This window comes from Mchenga conophoros, linkage group LG4, assembly GCF_057382185.1.
Source record: "Mchenga conophoros isolate Kocher_MC1m ecotype Shallow Benthic linkage group LG4, M_conophoros_male_GT1.1, whole genome shotgun sequence".
NCBI lineage: Eukaryota > Metazoa > Chordata > Actinopteri > Cichliformes > Cichlidae > Mchenga > Mchenga conophoros.
The window spans coordinates 29,074,583-29,094,453 of NC_140529.1; the positions used below are offsets into that span (position 1 = coordinate 29,074,583).

A 19,871-nucleotide genomic window follows, 5' to 3' on the forward strand; every position below is an offset into this window, starting at 1 on the left:
AGGTTTTAGTACAGGTCAGACTTTAAACAGTTAAAAACCAAACTCTGCATGTTTTAACATCTGGTGTCCACTGATCTAAGGTTCATTTACAAAATGCTTCAGAATTCAAAGAGATGAGGTTTTTCAACCACTTGGCACCACTTTCTTTGATTCCCGATATATTGATCACACTTGCTGTACATTTACAATAATGAAAACTACAAGTAGAATTTCATAAGATTTATTTGAAATATTACATATAAAAACTACATACAATTTATCCCACATTAGGTGAACATTTAACAACAACAGCAACAACGTCATGATTAAAAGCACATTTAAAACTCAATGTGGAATGGTACTACATAGAAAGTCCATAGCGGCCACTTGGTGACGCCATTAAATCGCAACTTTTAAGAGAAATCATTTCACCAGCACCAGGACTTGCAGAAGTGATTCTTGATGAAATCTTTACACGCTTAATCAGAGAGCTCCATCTTCTCTTGTTTAATGTTCTCTGTGGAGGGAAAGTAAGTAAGTTAAAATAAATTAATTTTAAAAAACAAAACCACACACTTGAATGAGGATTGGTGCATTCAAATCTTAAAAGATAATCATACGATTAAACTGAAAGTCACCTGATGCTTGTTCTTCCTTCATCCTTTCCGTGATGCACCTCTTAATCTCAAGCCCAATGGCCCTGGAGAGCGGAGGGGGCACAGCATTTCCAACCTGGAAGGAAACAGAAGCAATTACTTGGCAAGAAGCTGGGAGAGATGTTTCTGGGCAGCTCATGAAATGCAGTAAAGACATCTTCATTTTGGAACTGCAACTCAGTCCAAGATGATAAAGGCCAAAATGACAAGGCCAAAAATTAAAATGCTGCTTATTTTTGTTATCATTTATGTAACAAACGAAAATAATAACACATTAATTTATCCCCCATCACCTAAATTTATTGCCTCTCACAGACATAAAAACTGTACTAAAACAAAGCAGTTTCAAAGTTTATACTTTGCTAGATTCCTGCTAAAATGTCTCTGCAAGCCTGACCAAGCAACATCTCCTGAAAGAAAATAGTCATCCCTCACATGACTTGTACAATATTGTGACTAAAACTCGTAGCAAAGTCACTGTTGCCACTCTTACCTTCTTTGTAGCAACTGTAACCACAAAAATTTCTCAGGGATTAAGAAAAGTATTGTGATTCCAGATTGTACCTGTCTGTGTTTGTCCAGGATGTTTCCAAAGAAGCGGTAGGTGTCAGGGAACCCCTGAGAGCGTGCACACTCTCTCACACTGACAACTCTGTGCTGCTCAGGATGGAGTACACGGCCCTGTAATCAAGAGAGCCTAAGGTCAGTTTCTTTCATTTAAGAAGTGTAAACCATTTCCTGAAACACAAATTAGCTTAAGACTTAAATGCAAGTACTCTGTTTTTTCACTCCTATATTAAATAAATTTGAAGGAATGTTTAATGTAAACAAACTGAAAAAAACAAAAAACAAACTTGCGTACCTGCTTGCCCATTGGTTCAGGATTGGTGACTGTTGTGCTGAAGAAACCATCCCATTCCAACCTGCCATAGAGTCCCGCCCAGTGATTATGGCGGTTCCCGGTGTGGGGCAAACACCAGGGGATCAGGGTATTAAACTGCCTGTCTGCAGGGTCACAAGGCTTACCTAAAAAGACATTTGCATGGAAACTATAAGAGATGTATCCCAGATGGAGATTTAAGCTCTACAACTTTTTTTTTTTTTTTAAGTCCTGCATACCTCCTGCACAGGTGCAAACACCTCTGAGTGCACCGGTGCCGCTACGCCCATTCTTCTTATCATGATGTGTGTAACGCAGTTTCTTAGTCAGGGTGCCATCCTTCAGTCGCACCTCGATGTTGGGCAGATCCCTCCAGTCGGAGCCTGGAGCCAAGGGGATGTAACGCATCCGACCCTCAACCAGTGCACTCATATCCTGTAATGCAGATCATGTAACTTCTGTCATAAAGTTATTCTTTAATGACTGAAAGAGTGAGCCAACATGAGAACACCACAACTCACCTTGCAGATATGATCTCTGAGGATAGGCTGGTACTGTGTGCCTCTGATCTGCCTCTGGAACCAAGACTGGGGCTCCCCATTGTAGGAAATCTCCAGTGCAGCTGCACCATTGCGAATCTCTGGCAGGTCAGACATGGTATCCCTGACAGTGATAGTTCTGTAGATTCCACCATTGCCTCTGTAGACAGAAATTAGTGACAATGATGCTTTAATGTCTTGTGAGAAAGATTTGCAACCTAAAAATACAATATAAGCAACCCAGAAGGGGAAAGGGTTTACATTACCGTGTGACATTGCTGACGTATCTCTTTTCACCCACCACAACGCTGAGAGAGCAAGCTCTGGGGGCAAACACATGCAAAGGCTCAGGATAGCGTGGCAGCTTCTCTCCCGGAGCAGCAGCCAGGATGATGGCCCTGCGCCGGGTCTGAGCAACACCGTACTGACCGGCCTAATGAGAGCAGAATGCAGCGCATTAGTGATCCTTTATTGTATGAGAAGAAAATAAAAACCTTATAGCAAGCTGTTGGTTAACAACACAAGCTCTGAAATTTGTTTCAAGTCAATTTCATTTTAGCTTCACCCAAAATTTCACAGCAGAAAAGTTTAAGGTCTGACCCACCTGCAAGACACCAAAGGTACACTGGTATCCCATTCGCACAAGACAGCGCAGTGTGAGCTTCAGGACCATAGAGTTTTTGAATGACACAAAGTTCCTCACGTTCTCAAGCAGGAAGAATTTGGGTCTGTAGTAGTCACAGTAGCTGCAATAAGAAGAAACAAATAATAATAATTAAAAAAAAAAAAAACAAAAAACAACACTATTAATGCGAGGTTAAGAGTTTTTGTGGGAAACAAAAAAGCTTGCTGCACAGTGTCGGCGAAAGTTGATGACTTTAGGCGAACCAACCTAAGATAGGAGACAACAAGTGAGTTCTTGAATTTGGAGTAAGTGCGAGAGTTGAAGCGGTTCATCCCACTGAACCCTTGACAAGGAGGCCCTCCACACAGCATCTCCACATCACCCTTCTGAGGCAGCTTCTGGCCAAGAGAATTTGTTTTCTCTCCAGACATGACCAACTTTAGCAAGATGTTGCAGTCCTCGGTGAACACCGTTGTGCCTGGGTTGTTCAGTCTGAAGGCCTGTGCTGCTGGCTCCCACATCTCTATAGCCCAGAGGGTCTCAGAGATTGCTAAAGGCAACAAGCAGTTACGTTTTTGTACTGCAGTCCCAAAACAAACAAACAAAAAAGATGATTTTAAAACATTTTGTGAGTGGGTTGCAACATTTACCAGCCTGGTGGAATCCCTCAGAAAGTCCACCGCAGCCAGAGAACACATCCAATGTGCGATACTTGGGCACTTTAGGTTTAGGCTGTGAGTCCGGCTGTTCCTGTGCAGCTGAAGCTTTTCCTTTGCCTTTACCTTGGGAAACCAAATTTAATACATTAGGATTTCAGAGACTACTAAAAATCAATTTTTGAAGGAAAATATAAATACAATTTCTACCTTTTCCTTTGCCCTTTCCTTTTCCTTTATGGACAGTTGAACGAGCATGATTTGGGGGATCCTCAAAGCTTTTTGCCTTTGCATTATAGGCCTGTGAAGGAGGCACAGTATGGAAATAAGACTGCAGTTTCTACACTGAATTGAAGACATGTTCAAGACTTTTTCAAATAAATGTTCCAGTATTAGACAAAATCTACCATGTCAACTGTTTTTGCTTTCTTCTATGCACGTGGGGTTGTCATTACAAGAAATTGTTTTTGATGAATTGATAAATAGATGATTAGAGTTTAAAGATTAGAGTAGAAAGAAAGTACTGTACCTCAAGAAAATAGAAGCGCTCAGGTCCAGCACTGGAGTAGTCCTGGATGGATTCATTCAGGTCCTCTGCATATTCTACCTGGCAGCGGCCGAGTACATCACCCATGTTTACGGTCACTTCTTCATCACTCCAGTACAGCTGATTGATGTCTGTATGGTAACTAGCTTTGACACCTTTGTGTGTGTTCTCAGGCCTGGAAAACAAGATAAAATTTGTTAAAGTCTTAAAATTTGTCCAATTTATAGCAACCCATTAAACTGTTAACAGTTTTTACCTGTAGAACTTGTAGAGTCGCAGTTTGACGTCTGACATCTCGGGTTTCCCATTGCTACGCCTGTGACAGAAGATCTCCTTGATGCGCCCAACACGGAAGGGCTCAGGAGCGTCCAGGTTTGAGCCCTTGATGTAGTCTGAGGACTTCCTGTAATACTCTGGATACAGATCCTCATCCACATCGTCTTTCCTGTGGGATCGCTTCACTGGACTGGCTGGCTTCACACTGAGAACCACATTGTTATAGAGGTAAGTGGTGGCCAAATTTTTTAATATACTTTAATATTAGCCACGATACTCAATCTTCCCTTTTTAATAAAGAACAAAATTTATTCAACCTGAAAAAAATAAAAATATAAACAGGCGACCCGTGTGTAAAGAAGGCCCTCTAGTGGCTGAAGCTGCACTACACATGTAGACTCCTCGTTCATGCAAACTAAGACTGAAACTTCTAAATAGCGTTAGACAGTACATGTGTATTCATCATTCTACAGGTCTGAATAAAAGTAACACTCACCTGAAATTAAAAGCCTCAGGGGGAAGGTAGACGCTGTCCCCCACCCTGAACTGCTCTCCTTTAAAGCAAGCCATAGCATACAAAGCCTTTGTGTCATGGTTTTCATTCTCCAGGGGTTCAAATACACGAGGCTTATCTTTGTCCTCTCGCTCTTTAGTCCTTACACAGCTGCCACAGAACCTGAAGGTGAAAGTAGAGATTTTAAAAATGTAAAAAAAAATAAATCGAGGAAAAGATCACGAGCAGCATAAATGAATGTGTAGCTGGTGCTTACTTGAATTTGCATTCTTCTGATGGAGATGTCTTCGGAGGCATTTCAAACCTGGCATATTCTGTGTCATACCAGAACTGATAGAAAAAACTCTTCCCGTCATCCTCAATCACCTTGAGGTCAACATCCACACCACCCTAAAATTACAGAAGCAACTGTTACATGAAGAAAATTACAATAAAAGCAGCTTCAGATCTTTCTAGCCCCTTTAAAAACTTACCTCCATAAACCAGTTGTTCGATGGGGCTTTATACATAACATCAACTTTGCCTTGGACATAATTGAGCAGCATGTCCTCACATTCATCCACAATGACAAGCTCGAGTGGATCTGAAGTCTCACCGAGCACCGTGTCTATTCCACGAAGGAACCAGTGGGCATGAAACATCTTTCCATTATTATCCTCCCACATTGACGTGATCCTAAGAAAACACCTCATTAGATTTGAGAATTGACCTGAGAATTGAATATTATTATACTATGTCTGAAACGCTTACCTTGCCAGATACAGTGGAATGGATGGATCCTCTGATGAAACTGAGACACAGTCTCCCACCTCCAGCAGTTCATCGTTCAAAGAGACCTTCCTGTAGTATTGCTTCTTCCCTTCAGTCTGAAAGGAGTTAAAGATGAATATTTTTATATGACCAGTGCTGGGAGCCACTGCTGCACTAGAGGGTAGTTCTATTAATCTACCACACTGGATGAAAACATACGTGAATAGATTCTCCAATCCATGTAAGTTTGCACTGGGTCTGCTTCTTTCTTTTGGCATGAGGAACCTTTTTAGGCTTCTCCACAGGAACATCTTCCTCCTCAATGTTCTCATCATCTTCAGCCTCCTTGACTGCAAGGTTGGGGCATCTAAACAGAGATAGATAGATTTAAAGAGATTAATACGACTGCAACACCAAGCTGTATATAAAATATCATGTCTGTGTTTTATTCCTTCTTGCTTAAAATATTATGACAGATAAAGTCACTGATGCAAATATCTGGAAAAGCATTTGTAGGCAACACATTCAAAAAAATGCTCACCTTCTCTGCCTACAAGCTTGTTTGCTTTTTCCACTTCCTCCAAATTTGATCATGTCTTTGCAAGCTGCACACTTTCCACAATCAGGAGACTGACAAACCTGTCCACACACACAGAAAAAGAATTCAATATGCATAAGAATTACAGAGGATGGACATCAACATCAGATACTGTACAGATAGTATCCAACTTGCCTCACAGACACCACAGCGCTGTCTTTTCATGGCGCTTTCTTTATCATTCTGCTCTATCTGATCAGAGAAGAATGCATCAAAGATCTGGTAGACCAGCTTTGTAGTGGTTGCTTTAGTTGGTCCCTTACTATCTTTTTCTATCTTTGTTGGGTGACGAATAGCCTGTCTTCTGGCAGCCCTCCTGTCAACAGAACAAAGTGCATGGTCAGAAGACGCAGATTTTACTCTGCACAAATACCTGACGATAAGTGACGTAATGGCATTATGAAGCCCCTGGCCATCAACACACCACAGCATCAGGCCATGCAAAGAAACAAGCAAACCAAACTAAACAAACAGAATGTTCAATGCAGAGTTTCCATCTGATGTAAGAGGCAATAAAGTTCTCTCCGTGGGAAGCAATTGGGCCTGCATGGGAAAAAACAACAACAAAAAAACAAAAACAAAAAACACACCAACATGTGCCAACTTCCTGAGTGTAAAGACTGCTTTGATCTCCTTTGGCTTTTGTTCTTCCTGTCAAAGATATAAATAGCATTCGCTGCAAGAACTCTGAACTCTTAACAAATTCTAACCCATGTTTGAGGAAGTGTCATATTTCTTATTAAACAAGATGGATAACCCTCACCTATATGAAGGCTTTTGAGCGTTAACTCATACAGGCTCTAACTAAATCAAAGTTAATTCCAAATATAAAGAGAATACCCTGACAGCACCACACTCAGGCGATGAAAAGTTTCGTTTTTAATTCTGATGCTTTACAGCTGTGGGGCTGCCCCATGTTCAAACACAAAGCTTGAACTTGGGACTTTCCAAGTCTTCTTGTTCTATGGATTATGAATTTCGTAATGGGAAAAAAAAAAAGTTTACGAGAAAAAGCCTCCGCATAGCCATTATGAAACTTAAAACACTTCTTTCTTCACCTACTATTAAGAGACTGTGCATCTCTTGCACAATATGCTCCTTTTCTAAATGTATCATTTTTGAAGCTGCCAGATACAAGATCAGAATCTCAGGAGAACTAGCTTTCTATGAGGAAGCACTGACCAACAACGACACTGCTAGAGGCATGATGACTGTTTTTAACCTTCACATTTGTTTTGCACAAGTGCTTATAAATGTCAGCAACAATCTCACTATACTACTAGCATCAAAGCACCTCAGACTTTAGCAACCCACCCACTGTTGGGTAAGTAAGTCTGTGGTAGAAGTTACTTTTTGAAAGTGAATGCCCTTTCCCAAACCTGCCCGTTTCCAAGGACCACATTCCAGATTGTTCTGTATAACAAATCGGGTATCACAAAATATTAAATATAAACACATCACAAGTGTTCAACGAGTTGAAATGTGAAAAGACGATTTGTATGTTTTAAATAATGTTCTGTTAAACTCGAGTGGGATGTGCCAGTCTAGTTAAGTTGTTTCTGCAAAGTTCGTTTTAATCCTATGACATCTTTAAATAAATCAATCACCGCACTCGCGCCGATTACACAAATCTGATATACGTGGCCAGATTTCAAATCTGCTGGATAAACTAAAAATAAACCACAATGTAAAGCCAAAAAATATAAAATGATTTAAAGTAGAAATAAAACTTTAGCATGAAATCTGGTGTAGTGCTCTTTGTCCATAAAGTTTCTAAATGCTTCACATTAAACACACCACCAAACAAGCTAAAGATGCATTCACAATGAGGCCTACCTACCAGTACAGCAGCATGCTGCATTAGGAAATGTTAAAGGAATGTTAGACATTAGGGAGAACAGGGAGCAGAAATACAGGAATATAAGCACAAATGAAATGGATAGTTTTAAAACCCGAAGGGAGTCAAAATAGCTGCTGATAGAAGAAAAAATAAAAATGGGAAAGCTGAAACTGGATTTTTCATTATAAATTAAGTATGTATTACATGTTTCTTCAATCCACTTCAGATTCAACATTAAGCTATTATTTCAAGTATTTGCAGAATCAATTCAGACCATTTTCTCTGAAATCTCAGAAGACTGCAGATTCACAATCCAACAGATGAGACCAACACCCTTGAAAAATGAATCATTTTAAGTATTGATACAAAATTATCACTATACATCTAAGCATACAAAACAGAAAGTTGTAACAAAAAAAACAAAACAAAAAAAAAAAAAAGTTTAAGCACCTTTTTCCTAGAGTGACTCCTGCAAGCTTGATCAGGTCTCTCATGCAGGGAGTAACAATAATTGGCTGCTCATCCGAATCACCGGCCTCATCGTAGCTCTCCACCTGCTCTACAACAAACTGGGCATGGCGCAGGAGCGTGTCTTCAGTGAAGCAGTTGAAGTTGAGTCCTGCAGGAGGCACAGTTGTCTGAGGGAATGGAAAACAGGGCATAATAAGCTTTGGACATGTCATTAAGAAAAAAATAAATAAAAATTTGATCCCTGTGGGAAACCAACACAGCAACAGGCAGGATCACTTTATATGAATGGAAATATACACAGTAAAACATTTTTTAAAAATTCTCAAACAGATACCACGACAGGAACCCGGATTCAAAGACAAGAGTTTGTTTCATTCACACAAGACTGCACCTCAATCTTATTGAGTAGGTCTTCATAGGTAGCATCAGGATTCTTCTGGAGGAATTCAACCACTATCTTGCTCATATAGATCTTCTCTTGCATCAGTGCAAAGATGGGAGCATACTCCTCACTGGGCTGCATTAAGATGTAGTCAGCAAAAGCTAGATAAGGAAAGAGTTGGATAAACATTAGTGTACTGTATATATGGATTTATTTATTTTAACTAAATGGAGAAGAAAATACACAATTATACTACCTGTAGTGAAACCAATCAAAGCTTTTTCTCCACCATCAAAACCAGTGATCCACCAGGCATTAATGGGTCCCAGCTTTTTGGCAGGAACACCACCTAAAAATACAGGGGGGAAAAAAAAGGTTATAAAAGCTAAAAGACAATGTACAATCATAATGAACTTTCTATAACTGGACAGGTTTTCCATACCATCCATACAAGGGTTGTCATCATAGATGGGTTTGACAACACAGCTGAAGTAAAGCTCAACATTCTTCTCAATAAGTCCAGAGTCGAATGGACAGAGATGGCCACGCTTGTCATAAACACTGCAACACACATTGTTATACCATATGACTGACAAAAACTTTCAGTTTTAGAATATAAAAACAGTCTAATTAGAAGGAACACATCTGTTCTTCTAAACTCCTTTTACTTTAGGGATCACCACAGCAGATCATCTGCCCATCTCTCACTCCATTCCTAACATCGTTCTGTCACGCCAACCCACTGCAAGTCTTCCTTCACCACATCATGGATCTTCTCTATGGTCTCTTGCCCTCCACAAGGTTACTATCCATACTCTGTCCAAACCTTGCGTCTCTAACCCTGTCTGCAAATCTCTGAACCTGATCTGTACTCATTCATAATACTATCAATTCTGGACCCTGACAATTAAAATCTGATTATCTACAGCTCCGCCTCCAGTCTTGTCTGTATGTCTCAATACCATCTTGTAAACCTTCCCTTTCGCTATTGCTGATATCATTCTGTCACGAATCACCCCTGACCCATTTCGAAAGCCTCTCCACCCCTGCCCAACTCCCTTCTTCACCCCTCATGTGCTGTCCTTTGCTTAAGGTTGAGCCAATTTCAATACTACTTGCAGCAGCATTGTTGTGCTTAGATGTCTCCCTTTCACACAGCTTTCATTCTTCTCTCCAGAGCATACCCCCCATTTTTCCACTCTCTTCCACCTCCTTCCTATTGTTACTACAGATCACTATGTCGTCTGCAAACACCCTTCCTGCCTAACCTCATCTGTCAATCTGTCCATCACCACTACAAACAAGAAGGGACTCAGAGCAGATCCCTCATGTAATCCCACCCCTACAATGAACCCATCTCACCAGTATATGTTTTTTTTTAGATCCACAAGGATGCAGTGCAACTCTTCTTGTCATTGGATAGTTCTCCACCACTCTCAAAGCAAACATCAAATCTGTTGTGCTCTTTCTGTGTGAAGCCACATACTTCATGGTATCAAACTTTACCCCACTGTAGTTACTACTACCACCACCTCATCTGACCAACCACCTTTCCAAGCTATCCTTTTCATAGATGCCCTCACCCATTTCCTGCACTTCCTGACCAACAGTTCCCCTCCGTCATTTTCTTCATTCTTGAGTTCCTCAAGGTACTATTTCCACCCTGTCACCACCCTCTTGACATAATAGTACATTTCCAACTCTATCCTGCTGCCCATTCAAGCTTGATGTCTCCCTCTAGCCAGTCACAGATCTTTCTTTCCTTGCAGTTTTGTTTTGTTCCTCTTACCTAACAAGCTGTGTATGTTACCTCACAGGAACAAAACCTTAATAAAGATGGAGAATTACTCACCTGAAGTTTGTGATCTTGTGCTGTGGCAGATCCTCATAGCTCTCAAATCCATCCTCATTGGAGTCAAACAGTGAGAGGCGCTCATCTGTTAACATTTCAGGCTCATCCAGCTGAAACACAGAAATTATGTTTCAGCAGACAGAAATTATATATATATAAAATTTAAAACAAACAAAACTGCAGTTTATGTTTGCAAGTTCTCACCGCATTATCAGGATCCCCTTGGAAAAACTTCAGGTCAGAATCATCTAGGTACTGTCTACAGTCTTGACATTTGGGTGGTGGTGTCTGAACAGTAACAAAAACACAATCCAGTCAGCACGAAGCAATAATGCCTTCAAAAATGTTTACAATTCACCTATCTAAATCACTACCTTTACAGCAGAAACCGGCTTTACAATGTCACTCTTGGATTCTTCTGGAGCAGCACTGCATAAAGAAAAGTGTCAACACATTTGCTTGTATAAACTATATCACAATTGTTGCTCTCAAGCTAAAGATACTTACTTGTCATCCGACTCCACTTTGAGACGTTTCTCCTCCCGAGACTACAAACAAATTTGAAAGTATGTGGAGGGTTATTTATCTGACACGGAGGAACTGCAGTTTCTACTCATGTTTTTTTACATTACTTGTACATAACATTACGGTACCTCCTCAATGTCATCATCTTTCTTCGGTTCATTCTGTCCGTTGACAGCTTCTCCATTCAAGTCCTCTGACTTGCGCTTCTGACTGAAAGACATTTATTTCAAGCAGGTTAGAGTGACTGAAGTTTTGTTTTATGCCAAAATACATAAATGAATTAAATATATTCCTATACGCACACTTTAGTGAACATTGACAAGATAGTTGGCTGTTTCCCACTGTTTCTGGTAACCCTGGTACTTGCTGGAGACTCTACAAAAGGAAAAAAATTTATTTTAAAAATTACCTTTGCTTAAATAACTGGAGAAAGCCACTGAATGTGCAGGTGATCTCCATCTTAAGAGATTTAAACGTACTTTTTGTGTCAGAATTTGCCTTGCTCCTCCGTCCACCCTTCCCTTTCGAAGAAGTTGGTGACTTGACAGATTCCTCCTCCTCCTGTACGCTCATGGTTACATCTTCATCATGCTCGTCTTTGTGCGAACCATTTGAAAAGCCATTCGTCTTTCCATTCTTCTCTGCGTCATCAGAGTGGGAGCCATTTTCAAGATGAAGTTCTTTTCCAAGTAGGGCCTTCACTTTAGAGATATAGACCTCCTTTAAAAAACAAAAACAAAAAGCACATGACATATGTCACAAGTTAGATGACAGAAGTCAAGTACGGTTTTAGGATTAATATCAATTTGGACAACTTACAACTGACTGACCTTTGAGATCTCTGAACTTTTCATTTTTTCCTCCAGACTGGTCAGCTGATCCTGAGCATCAACATGCAGAAAGTCCTGCACCAACTTGAGCTTCTCTTTCACATGTTCCTGAAGTGACATTTTAAAAGAGAATAGGAGCTAATGAATAAAGTCCAAAAAAAAAAAAAAAAAAAAAGGCGGCACAACTTATGCACTCACAGGCACGGGGATAAACACACAAAACTTAAAGAACACAACTGTCTTAAACTGGATTGCATTACTTAACGAGACAATATGCAACCTGGAAACTATCACATAGTACATATTTAACTTCTCCTGTTGACATCGCACCACTGGTGTCAGTTTCCTTATGCTGTCCACCAGAAACAGCTCAAATAGAAAATGGCACAAAAAAAGAAGACTAAAGCTGATCCTCGTTCATTTTATTTATAACTATTTATGATATAAGGGGAGTGCAATGCGGATTGAGTCTGGAACTTCCCTTTGAGGTGACAGTATAGAAACAGACTAAAATACTAAACATTTAGTTCTTCCACACTAAACTTCCGTTTCAGAACTACTAGATAAGCATGTTTTGAGTCCACAGCTCACCTCATCTGCAGATCCTTCCTCATCCAACCTCTGCAAGCTGTAAACAAAGGAGAATCAAAACAGTGCTGGGGTAAGTCAGAGCGAATGGTGTAGGAGCACATCCTTTGCTATACTGCAGCAATAAAACACTGACAGCGGGAAAGCAGAAACACAGATAACAAAACTTCCTGAGTGGCGCCAAATCTCACACGCTGTCCCATCCATTGGTAGGCTAATGATGCTAACTGGCTAATAGTGCATACCGCATTAGCCCTGTCAATGGCAAAAAGCTAATGTTAGCAACATCTGTTTGCACAGGTAAAAGGGAAACCGCCAGTAACGCTCAGGACAACCACAGAAAGTCTAACCCACCAGGACTGCCATTTCAGCTTTAACAGCCGCTGTTATGGCTTTTGAAATAAAAGCTGCAAGCTAGCTACATCAGTAGAACACTATTAGCATTCATTACAGTACCTTTTCCGGACATCGTCCGGGAGAGGCAGGGACGTCCTGGTTGGCATCGTAAACGAGCGTAAGACACGAGCGACTAAAATGTTTTAAAACCGTTTAAAACTCCACTATCATTAACCACCGCGCAGCTCCACGGTGACTGTCTGTCTGCAGATGGATGCTATAAGCAATTCGGGCGCGCGGGCCGTCTTTTCGCGCGGAAACCCGGGTGTTGTGGACTGTACCACTGTAGCTATGTACAGGTAAAACAGTTTCGATGATGGACTTAATACATCCTTGATGTACGTATCGTTTGTGACCGGAATTACACGTTTATGTCATAAATGTTATTAATAAAAGAAAAATGGGAATTTTTGTCTCTTTTATAAAGAAATAATTTATCTAGAAATGCACAATTAAACCGATCCACCCTTACTGTTTGATAGATGTCGAAGTGGTCTGACCAGGCGGAAGTTGTTGTTTACTAATGAGCTATCGCAGCAAGACATCTGCATCTGTTGTATTACTACTACTTAAAAAAGTACAATTAAAAAAACATTGACTGGATGGCATCGTAAATGTGATACACAATGTAGCTGTTGTATTATTGTAGGGTAACAATAGTTGATTATCCACTGTGGATCACTTCCAGTGCGACTGTACTATCCATGCCTCAGGTCATGATTGCCTTAAGTTGTTTGTAGATATTTTGATTTGGGCGACTGCAATGTCATTATGAGCAAATAAATACGGAGACAAGGTCCTTCAACTATAACCAGCTACGTGCCTATTCCACCACAAGGTGGCAGTGTGTCATCGGTAGAGGATTAATCTCAGGCGGTCAATTTGTATTTACACATGGAAACCCACCATGTCCGCTTTTACCACCAGCTTTTATTGACACTTGTTTATTCTGTTATTATATTAATTGGTCAGTGTTTAGCTGTGTGTACAGTCACTGCACAGCTGAATAATGTTTAGAAATAGGCGGGGTTTTTGTTCTTTTCCTTTAGTCTAAATTGTAAAGTACTTCAAATTTCGTGCTGTTCTACAGCAATGAGCTTACATGGGCTGTGCTTTATGTGTACACAACTTCACATACAGGTTTCTGAATCTGATGTAATATCCTGCAGCGCTATGGAAAGACTTGGCAGACATCCCAGCAGCACAGCCTCCTGGGGCTGATTCAGCCAGCGTTCCCACCCAGGAATCCTGGATGTCTGACAGGAAACAGGCCCAAATCTCCCAAGGCCTCTATAAGTCAGCCTCCCCCCTCACCCCAAGCATCCCTCTTACCCAGAAAAACCTCTCCCGGGGCTTTTTCTTTATGCTTCTCTCAGACAAACACTTACAAACAGGCCATCTTCTCCACCACACCCCACTTTAAGCCCCCGCACTCTGTCCTCTGCCCAGCTTCCCATCCTTTTCAGGTCTACCTTTAGCCTTAAAGCAAAGCTATATTTTCATCAGGTAAGATAGCCATGATTAATCACAAAGCAGTATTTGCACAAACAATCACAGGCTTTCATGTTGAGGCTAGTGTTTTTCTGACCTTGTCAGAGCATGTTTGGATTTAATGCTGCATTTTAATTCCTTCTAAGATGGATTCACAATAAAAAAAAAGAGGCAACTCAGGACATGCAGAAAAGTTGCAGCTGCCACACTGGTTGAGTAAAGCTAAAAATCACACGCACACTTTTTTTTCAGTATTTCATTTATTTTTATAAAACTGGAATTAACAAAAAGGCATGTACCTATTAGTGTTTCAGATTGTACCAGTTTAATACAGGAAGCGTGCTACTGGACACACACAACTATTGCACACAAGACATTGCATAAAAAAAGTCATACATACTGTACAAAGACACATACATACAAAACATACACAGTTATTTATATATATATATATAACATAAAAGTTGGCAAACTCATAGGTACACCGATTTTAAAAAAAAAAAAAATGGGGGAAAGGAAACATCACGGAAGCTGCCAAAGTGCGTGTCCATCTAAATTTAGAAGTCAATATAAAAAATAAAATAAAAAATAAAAACACTGACAGGGAGAAGAGTTTTAATTGTGTGTCCATGAGAAGAAGGTTACAGTAAGCCTAAACAACAGGAACCGGACACTGAAAAAATAGAACTTCCTATGGCTGAGGGAAGTTGCGTGTTGTAGGATGTCAGGGAACGAGGATGAAGCTGACCTCCCAGGAGGGCAGATACCTCTCGTGCGTCTGAAACCGGATCTTCTGCTATTTTGTAGACAAGGTGAGGGGTCTTGAGAAACATGAGACAGGTTTGGATCTTTATTTGCACACGGCTTATGGTTTGCAAATTAAACCAAGATGTTCACAACAAATTCTTGTTCATGGTGCTGTTTGAAAATTCACAGTAAGAGTGATCTACCCTGTTTATCCCACTCTCTGTTTGTCAATGACTTTGTAATTCCAAATGATGGTTAATAATACTGTCGACAATGGGGTACATGCCCCGAACACTTCATACATACATTCAGCCTTTTGCCCCCATGAGGAAGGCACAAACAGAGGCAGCACATTGATTCTATGTTACTACAACACTGCAAGGGCATCTGTTCTTTTAGTTAAAGCTTTTAAACAGCTGTTATTGAGTCAAATTTGCCATCTGTGCCTACTCCCTTAAGGAAATGTGCATTCTGATTAGGCCTTCCTCAACGGAAACTGTTTAGATACAAAAGACAACAGTAAAAGCAAGAGGGGCAGATTAAGAGGACAAATGAGGGGAGGGGTGTTAGTGATGGAAGCCGTATCTGGAGTATATCATACATGTTAGCTCTTACAGTCTGAGTTTCATGCATTAAATGTGAGCAGATTACACAAGTTTGTTGTAGTTTATCAAAAGGTACGGTTATATAGGGACTATATAGTCCTGGTTTTGTCAAAGGACTACTTAGTAATTTTGTTTCAGTTGACCACTGCCACTGACTCTGTAAATAATGAGTGATGCAACTTTAAGCTTAATGCATACATATTTCAGTGAGGAAGAGTAATGTGGTTTAATCTTACACAGGGCAGAAATCTCTACAGTAAACTACAAAGTGCAATTTTGCAAGCTTTGCATTGACACAGTTCTTGAAAGTCCCAAACAGCTATTACATAACTATGATATTATGCACATTATTTTTGGCTTTTAAAAGGGTTTAACACATTTAAAAGATGAACATGATCATAGGTATATAAGTGAAAATGGTTTGCTCCACAATCGAGAAAAGTACCCATGAGAACGTTATAGTTTCTCATTTACTACGTTGGTTTCCTCTTGCATTTTTACACCAGCTGCATGGGTGATTTTAATTGCATACCGATTATAAATTCACACAGTATCAATTGTAATGAGAGATTTAAGTCTGTGTCTCAAAGACAGCTTTGTCCCAGCCTCACCCACTTGTCTTAGATCCAGGACGTGCTAGCTTGTTTCTTTTTCTCACACTAATACACATGATATCCTTGGACCCTATCAAACACCCTATCAAACCCTATCAAACACAGGTGGTGCATTCTTTCATAATAGGCATTTTCTGGTGTTCAAGTTTGTTGGTGCAGTGTTCCAGAGAGCTGGAACTCTTTAGAGGAACCAGACAACGTTCAGAAGGCCGCCCACTTTGCAGCACGCCCCAGCAGCAAATCAAACGGAGGAACTCCCTTCTCATGTCCTTACTGCGCAGCGTGTAGATCACTGGGTTAAGCGCAGAATTCAGAGTGGCAATGCAAAAAAAGGTGCTTGATTTGGAGAGGATAGGGCAGGAATATATGCTGCAGGACGAATCCAGAAGGAGAATTGTAAAAGCGGGCAGCCAGCAGACAATGAAGACTCCCACTACTATTGTGACCGTTTTCAAAAGGGAATAAGCTTGTGAGTTGGTTGCTTCCTGGTGGCTGGAGCGTACAATCAAATAGATTTTCACATAGAGGATGACAATAGAGAGTAGTAGGAGGCTGAAAACAGTGACGACAAACACAATGTATTTCTTAGAGTAAAGTGGCAAAACTGCCGAGCATTCAGGGAGGTTGTCGATGCAGTTCCAGCCGATGATGGGGAGTCCTCCAAGAAGGATGGAGGTAACCCAACAGGCTCCAATCAGCAGAAACATTCGGCATGTTTTGTTGGAGCCGTATACCTTTACCTTGGTGATAGCGATATAGCGCTCTATAGCTATTGCCAACAGGCTGAAGACTGAAGCTGCCAGAGCAATGAACACTGTGCCTTCCCTGATGAACCACTGTATTGGGAACAGCTCAAATGTATTTGCCCCTGATAGAAAAATGTTGGCTATATATGCTGAGCCTGCAAGCAGGTCAGAGAATGCCAGGTTACCAATGAAGAAAAACATAGCCGAATGGAACTTCTTGTTGCGGCAGACGGCAGTCAGGACCATCAGATTCTCAAGGATGATGAATGTGCAAAGGATGACGATCAATATTTCGAGACTGGAGGGATGTTCTTTTTTTTTTTTCTCAATTTCTTCCCTCATTTCATCCGTGGTCATGTTTTTAGCATAGGTGTAGTATAAGCGAATCACAGTCTTATTGTAGTACTGGGAATATTTGCTCCCCATGGTGACAGGGTGGCAATGCACAACGGCTTTACGACAAAGATTCATTCACACAGTGTTGTTCAGAGCGTCTATGCCAGTAGTTTCTGCCTTTGAGTAAAGGACAGGAAGGATGCTGGGAGGGAGACTGTCCTACAGTCACGTCTCAGAAGCTCTATGTGGGTCACCTGTAAACACAAAGAAAGAGAGAAGGCCAGGATTACTAACAAAGGAAATGTTGTTGCATCGATGTAATAAACTGTGACAAAGAAAATATATATTTTTAGCAAAGCCACGTGCTCAGCAAAGTCAAAACCTAAAGCAAAACAGAGTATCCAGGAAACATGTTAAGTACAGCGGAAACTAGAAAATTCTTACTTATTCTGACTGTAATAACCCAGGAACAGTAGGATGGCGATAAACAAGAGCTTCAAAAATAAAACCTTTTATTGTCAGAAATCCTTGAGTTGCTTTACAGCAAAACAGATGAAAAATAAAGAATTGGGTGCTACATTTAAACCACAAAGGCAAACCTTGCAGTTTGCAAGGAAAAGAAGTCAACCGCAGAAAGACTTTGCACCTAACCTAAAGAAGAAAAAAAAAGTACTTTAGTTATTAACCTCCACAAGCAGAGATCACCTTCAGGTGAAAGAATAAATGCTTTGTTAGGGCTGGTGCTTAGACAAAGGACTGCACTCCCAGTCTGAAGGGGACATTCCACTAACCCTGTCCAAGCACTCGGCTGTCAACACACGGCATTGTTGTGGGGAGCAGACCATTCCACTCCAGTGAGTTACCTCTTGAAACTTCAGCATAGCATGCGGATCAGCCAGAGCTCTTCATCCTGACAAGCACCAGCCACCCACTTCCAACCAAAAGTTTTGCAGCTAATCAAATAGATACCAGAAAGTTAAAAGTTGGGGCTTTCCTAAGATTTGAAAAACAAGATGTTTTATCTCTACACCACACTTTTACATAATGATTTCTGAATATCATTAGTTTTATGAAAACTGCTGTGGAAAAATTTAACTAATAGGAAAGTTTTATCATGAAATGCCAAAAAACAAGCCCCAGTGTGAACCGCTAAAATGGATTCAAATTTCGTTTTTTATGCAACAACAAAAAAAAATGGGCCCCAGCTACAGGATCTAAAATAAAGGAAGGTTGGAAGCTCTGGAAATCTAATTAGAAGTGGAGCCGGTGTTTTAAACCTGTCAAAAGAAATATGATCTCTCTGCAGACTAGCTTTCAGAGTAATTCAACACTGATGCGTCCTTGTCTTTGCTAGGGAAAGGGAAGAACTGAGGTAAGTGTTGGCTAAAGAAGAAATGAGTGGAAACTGGGCCTGGATCTCTTCTCTGTTCTAATAGGCTTTGAATCTAAACCTGAGAGCCTAAAAGATAAAGAAGGAACAAGACAAAGCCAGACAGAGAGAGCATGGATGTGGAACGGCATCTGGACACAAAGGCAGGAATCTGAGACATCGCTGTAACGTGCACATACATACACAAACCCATCAATGCATTGCATTGCATTGTAACACACTCGGCTAAATGTGACAGTAGTGTTGCAAAGCATCCTCCTTGCATTCAGACAGGTTCAGCGCACAGCTGCTATAGGCTGCCAGTAATAACCAACACACCGTTTCCTTAAGCAGGAACAAAGAACAATAGTCTCCTTCAGTGTGGATAGCATTGGCCTTCAGCCTTAATAAAGGGACAGCATGCTTCCATTTGGCTACAGCAACTGTATCATAGCAGAAATTTACAGCCAAGCACTCCCTTATCCAACTGCTATCAGAAAAGCCGGGCTCCTCCCCATCCCTTTTAGCTCCAGTAATAGACACAAATAGGAGTGTTTGAGCTTAAGCACATGTGGCATCTGCACTCGGGTAATTATATTAGGTTGTATTATTGCAGCCTATAATGAATTAACTCATGAAAAAGAACCTCTGTGTCTCTGCAGTCTCCTGTCTACTAATGGAGAAAAAAAAATTGGGCTGGCTTTGTTTCACCTTGACTTTTTTCTCTCAGCTCTGTCATTTTTTTTTCCTTTCGGTACGGCACTCTTTTTATCTGTTGTGTAGACAGCTCAAGGTCCGCCTGTCACCAAGGAGTTTTTGGCAACTGTCATCAAGGGATTTCACTTCATGTGGGAAAACTTGACGGGCTGGTTTGCCGAGTGCACCGTCTAAATGTGTTAAACCCTGCCCTGTCGCTCTACCTGCAATACAGTATATCACTCAGATGTTTCTACATTGGCTGATCAACACCTGAACCCCCGCCTCCCTGCCCCTTTGTTGAAGCATTTGACCCAGACAGCACTGTCACACTTCCACAATAAGGGTGACAATGCTAAAAAG

General features: G+C 40.7%; 2 protein-coding genes across 3 annotated transcripts in view; both read right to left on the reverse strand.

Annotated features, from left to right (window-relative positions):
* Positions 1–204: 204 nt before the first annotated feature.
* Positions 205–13,155, reverse strand: dnmt1 (DNA (cytosine-5-)-methyltransferase 1). 2 transcript variants are annotated; one of them, XM_085271580.1, is made up of 35 exons: positions 12,965–13,155; positions 12,512–12,548; positions 11,921–12,028; positions 11,570–11,810; positions 11,393–11,465; positions 11,219–11,300; positions 11,073–11,113; positions 10,940–10,994; positions 10,770–10,853; positions 10,566–10,675; positions 9,156–9,274; positions 8,970–9,062; positions 8,723–8,874; positions 8,311–8,498; positions 7,861–7,875; positions 6,156–6,336; positions 5,964–6,061; positions 5,642–5,789; positions 5,423–5,538; positions 5,146–5,347; positions 4,929–5,062; positions 4,655–4,834; positions 4,139–4,363; positions 3,865–4,057; positions 3,546–3,636; positions 3,330–3,461; positions 2,947–3,229; positions 2,659–2,800; positions 2,321–2,487; positions 2,037–2,214; positions 1,755–1,950; positions 1,498–1,661; positions 1,200–1,316; positions 618–711; positions 205–496 (listed from the first exon to the last, which is right to left on the reverse strand). In XM_085271580.1, the coding sequence occupies exons 1-35, from the start codon at positions 13,009–13,011 to the stop codon at positions 459–461; spliced, it is 4,524 nt and encodes a 1,507-aa protein (XP_085127706.1). In that variant the 5' UTR covers positions 13,012–13,155; the 3' UTR covers positions 205–458. The 2 variants fall into 2 exon arrangements, with proteins under 2 accessions (XP_085127706.1, XP_085127707.1); XM_085271581.1 differs by lacking the exon at positions 7,861–7,875.
* Positions 13,156–14,636: 1,481 nt separating this feature from the next.
* The window catches only part of s1pr2 (sphingosine-1-phosphate receptor 2), an 18,141-nt gene continuing 12,906 nt past the window's right edge, over positions 14,637–19,871 (reverse strand). The window contains exon 2 of the mRNA XM_085271582.1: positions 14,637–17,697. Within this exon, the coding sequence (XP_085127708.1) occupies positions 16,457–17,578 (1,122 nt within the window). The 5' untranslated portion in view covers positions 17,579–17,697 and the 3' untranslated portion in view covers positions 14,637–16,456. The remainder of the gene's footprint in view (positions 17,698–19,871) is intronic.

What these genes read in the sequence shown, in the direction of transcription:
- dnmt1 (XM_085271580.1), bottom strand. Translation starts at nt 13,011, where the DNA reads ATGCCAACCAGGACGTCCCTGCCTCTCCCGGACGATGTCCGGAAAAG. An exon ending in TCAGAAGAATGCAAATTCAA is followed by an intron (nt 4,835 to 4,928) that starts GTAAGCACCAGC and finishes TTTCACCTTCAG; the next exon opens with GTTCTGTGGCAGCTGTGTAA. An exon ending in CGACTCTACAAGTTCTACAG is followed by an intron (nt 4,058 to 4,138) that starts GTAAAAACTGTT and finishes CTTGTTTTCCAG; the next exon opens with GCCTGAGAACACACACAAAG.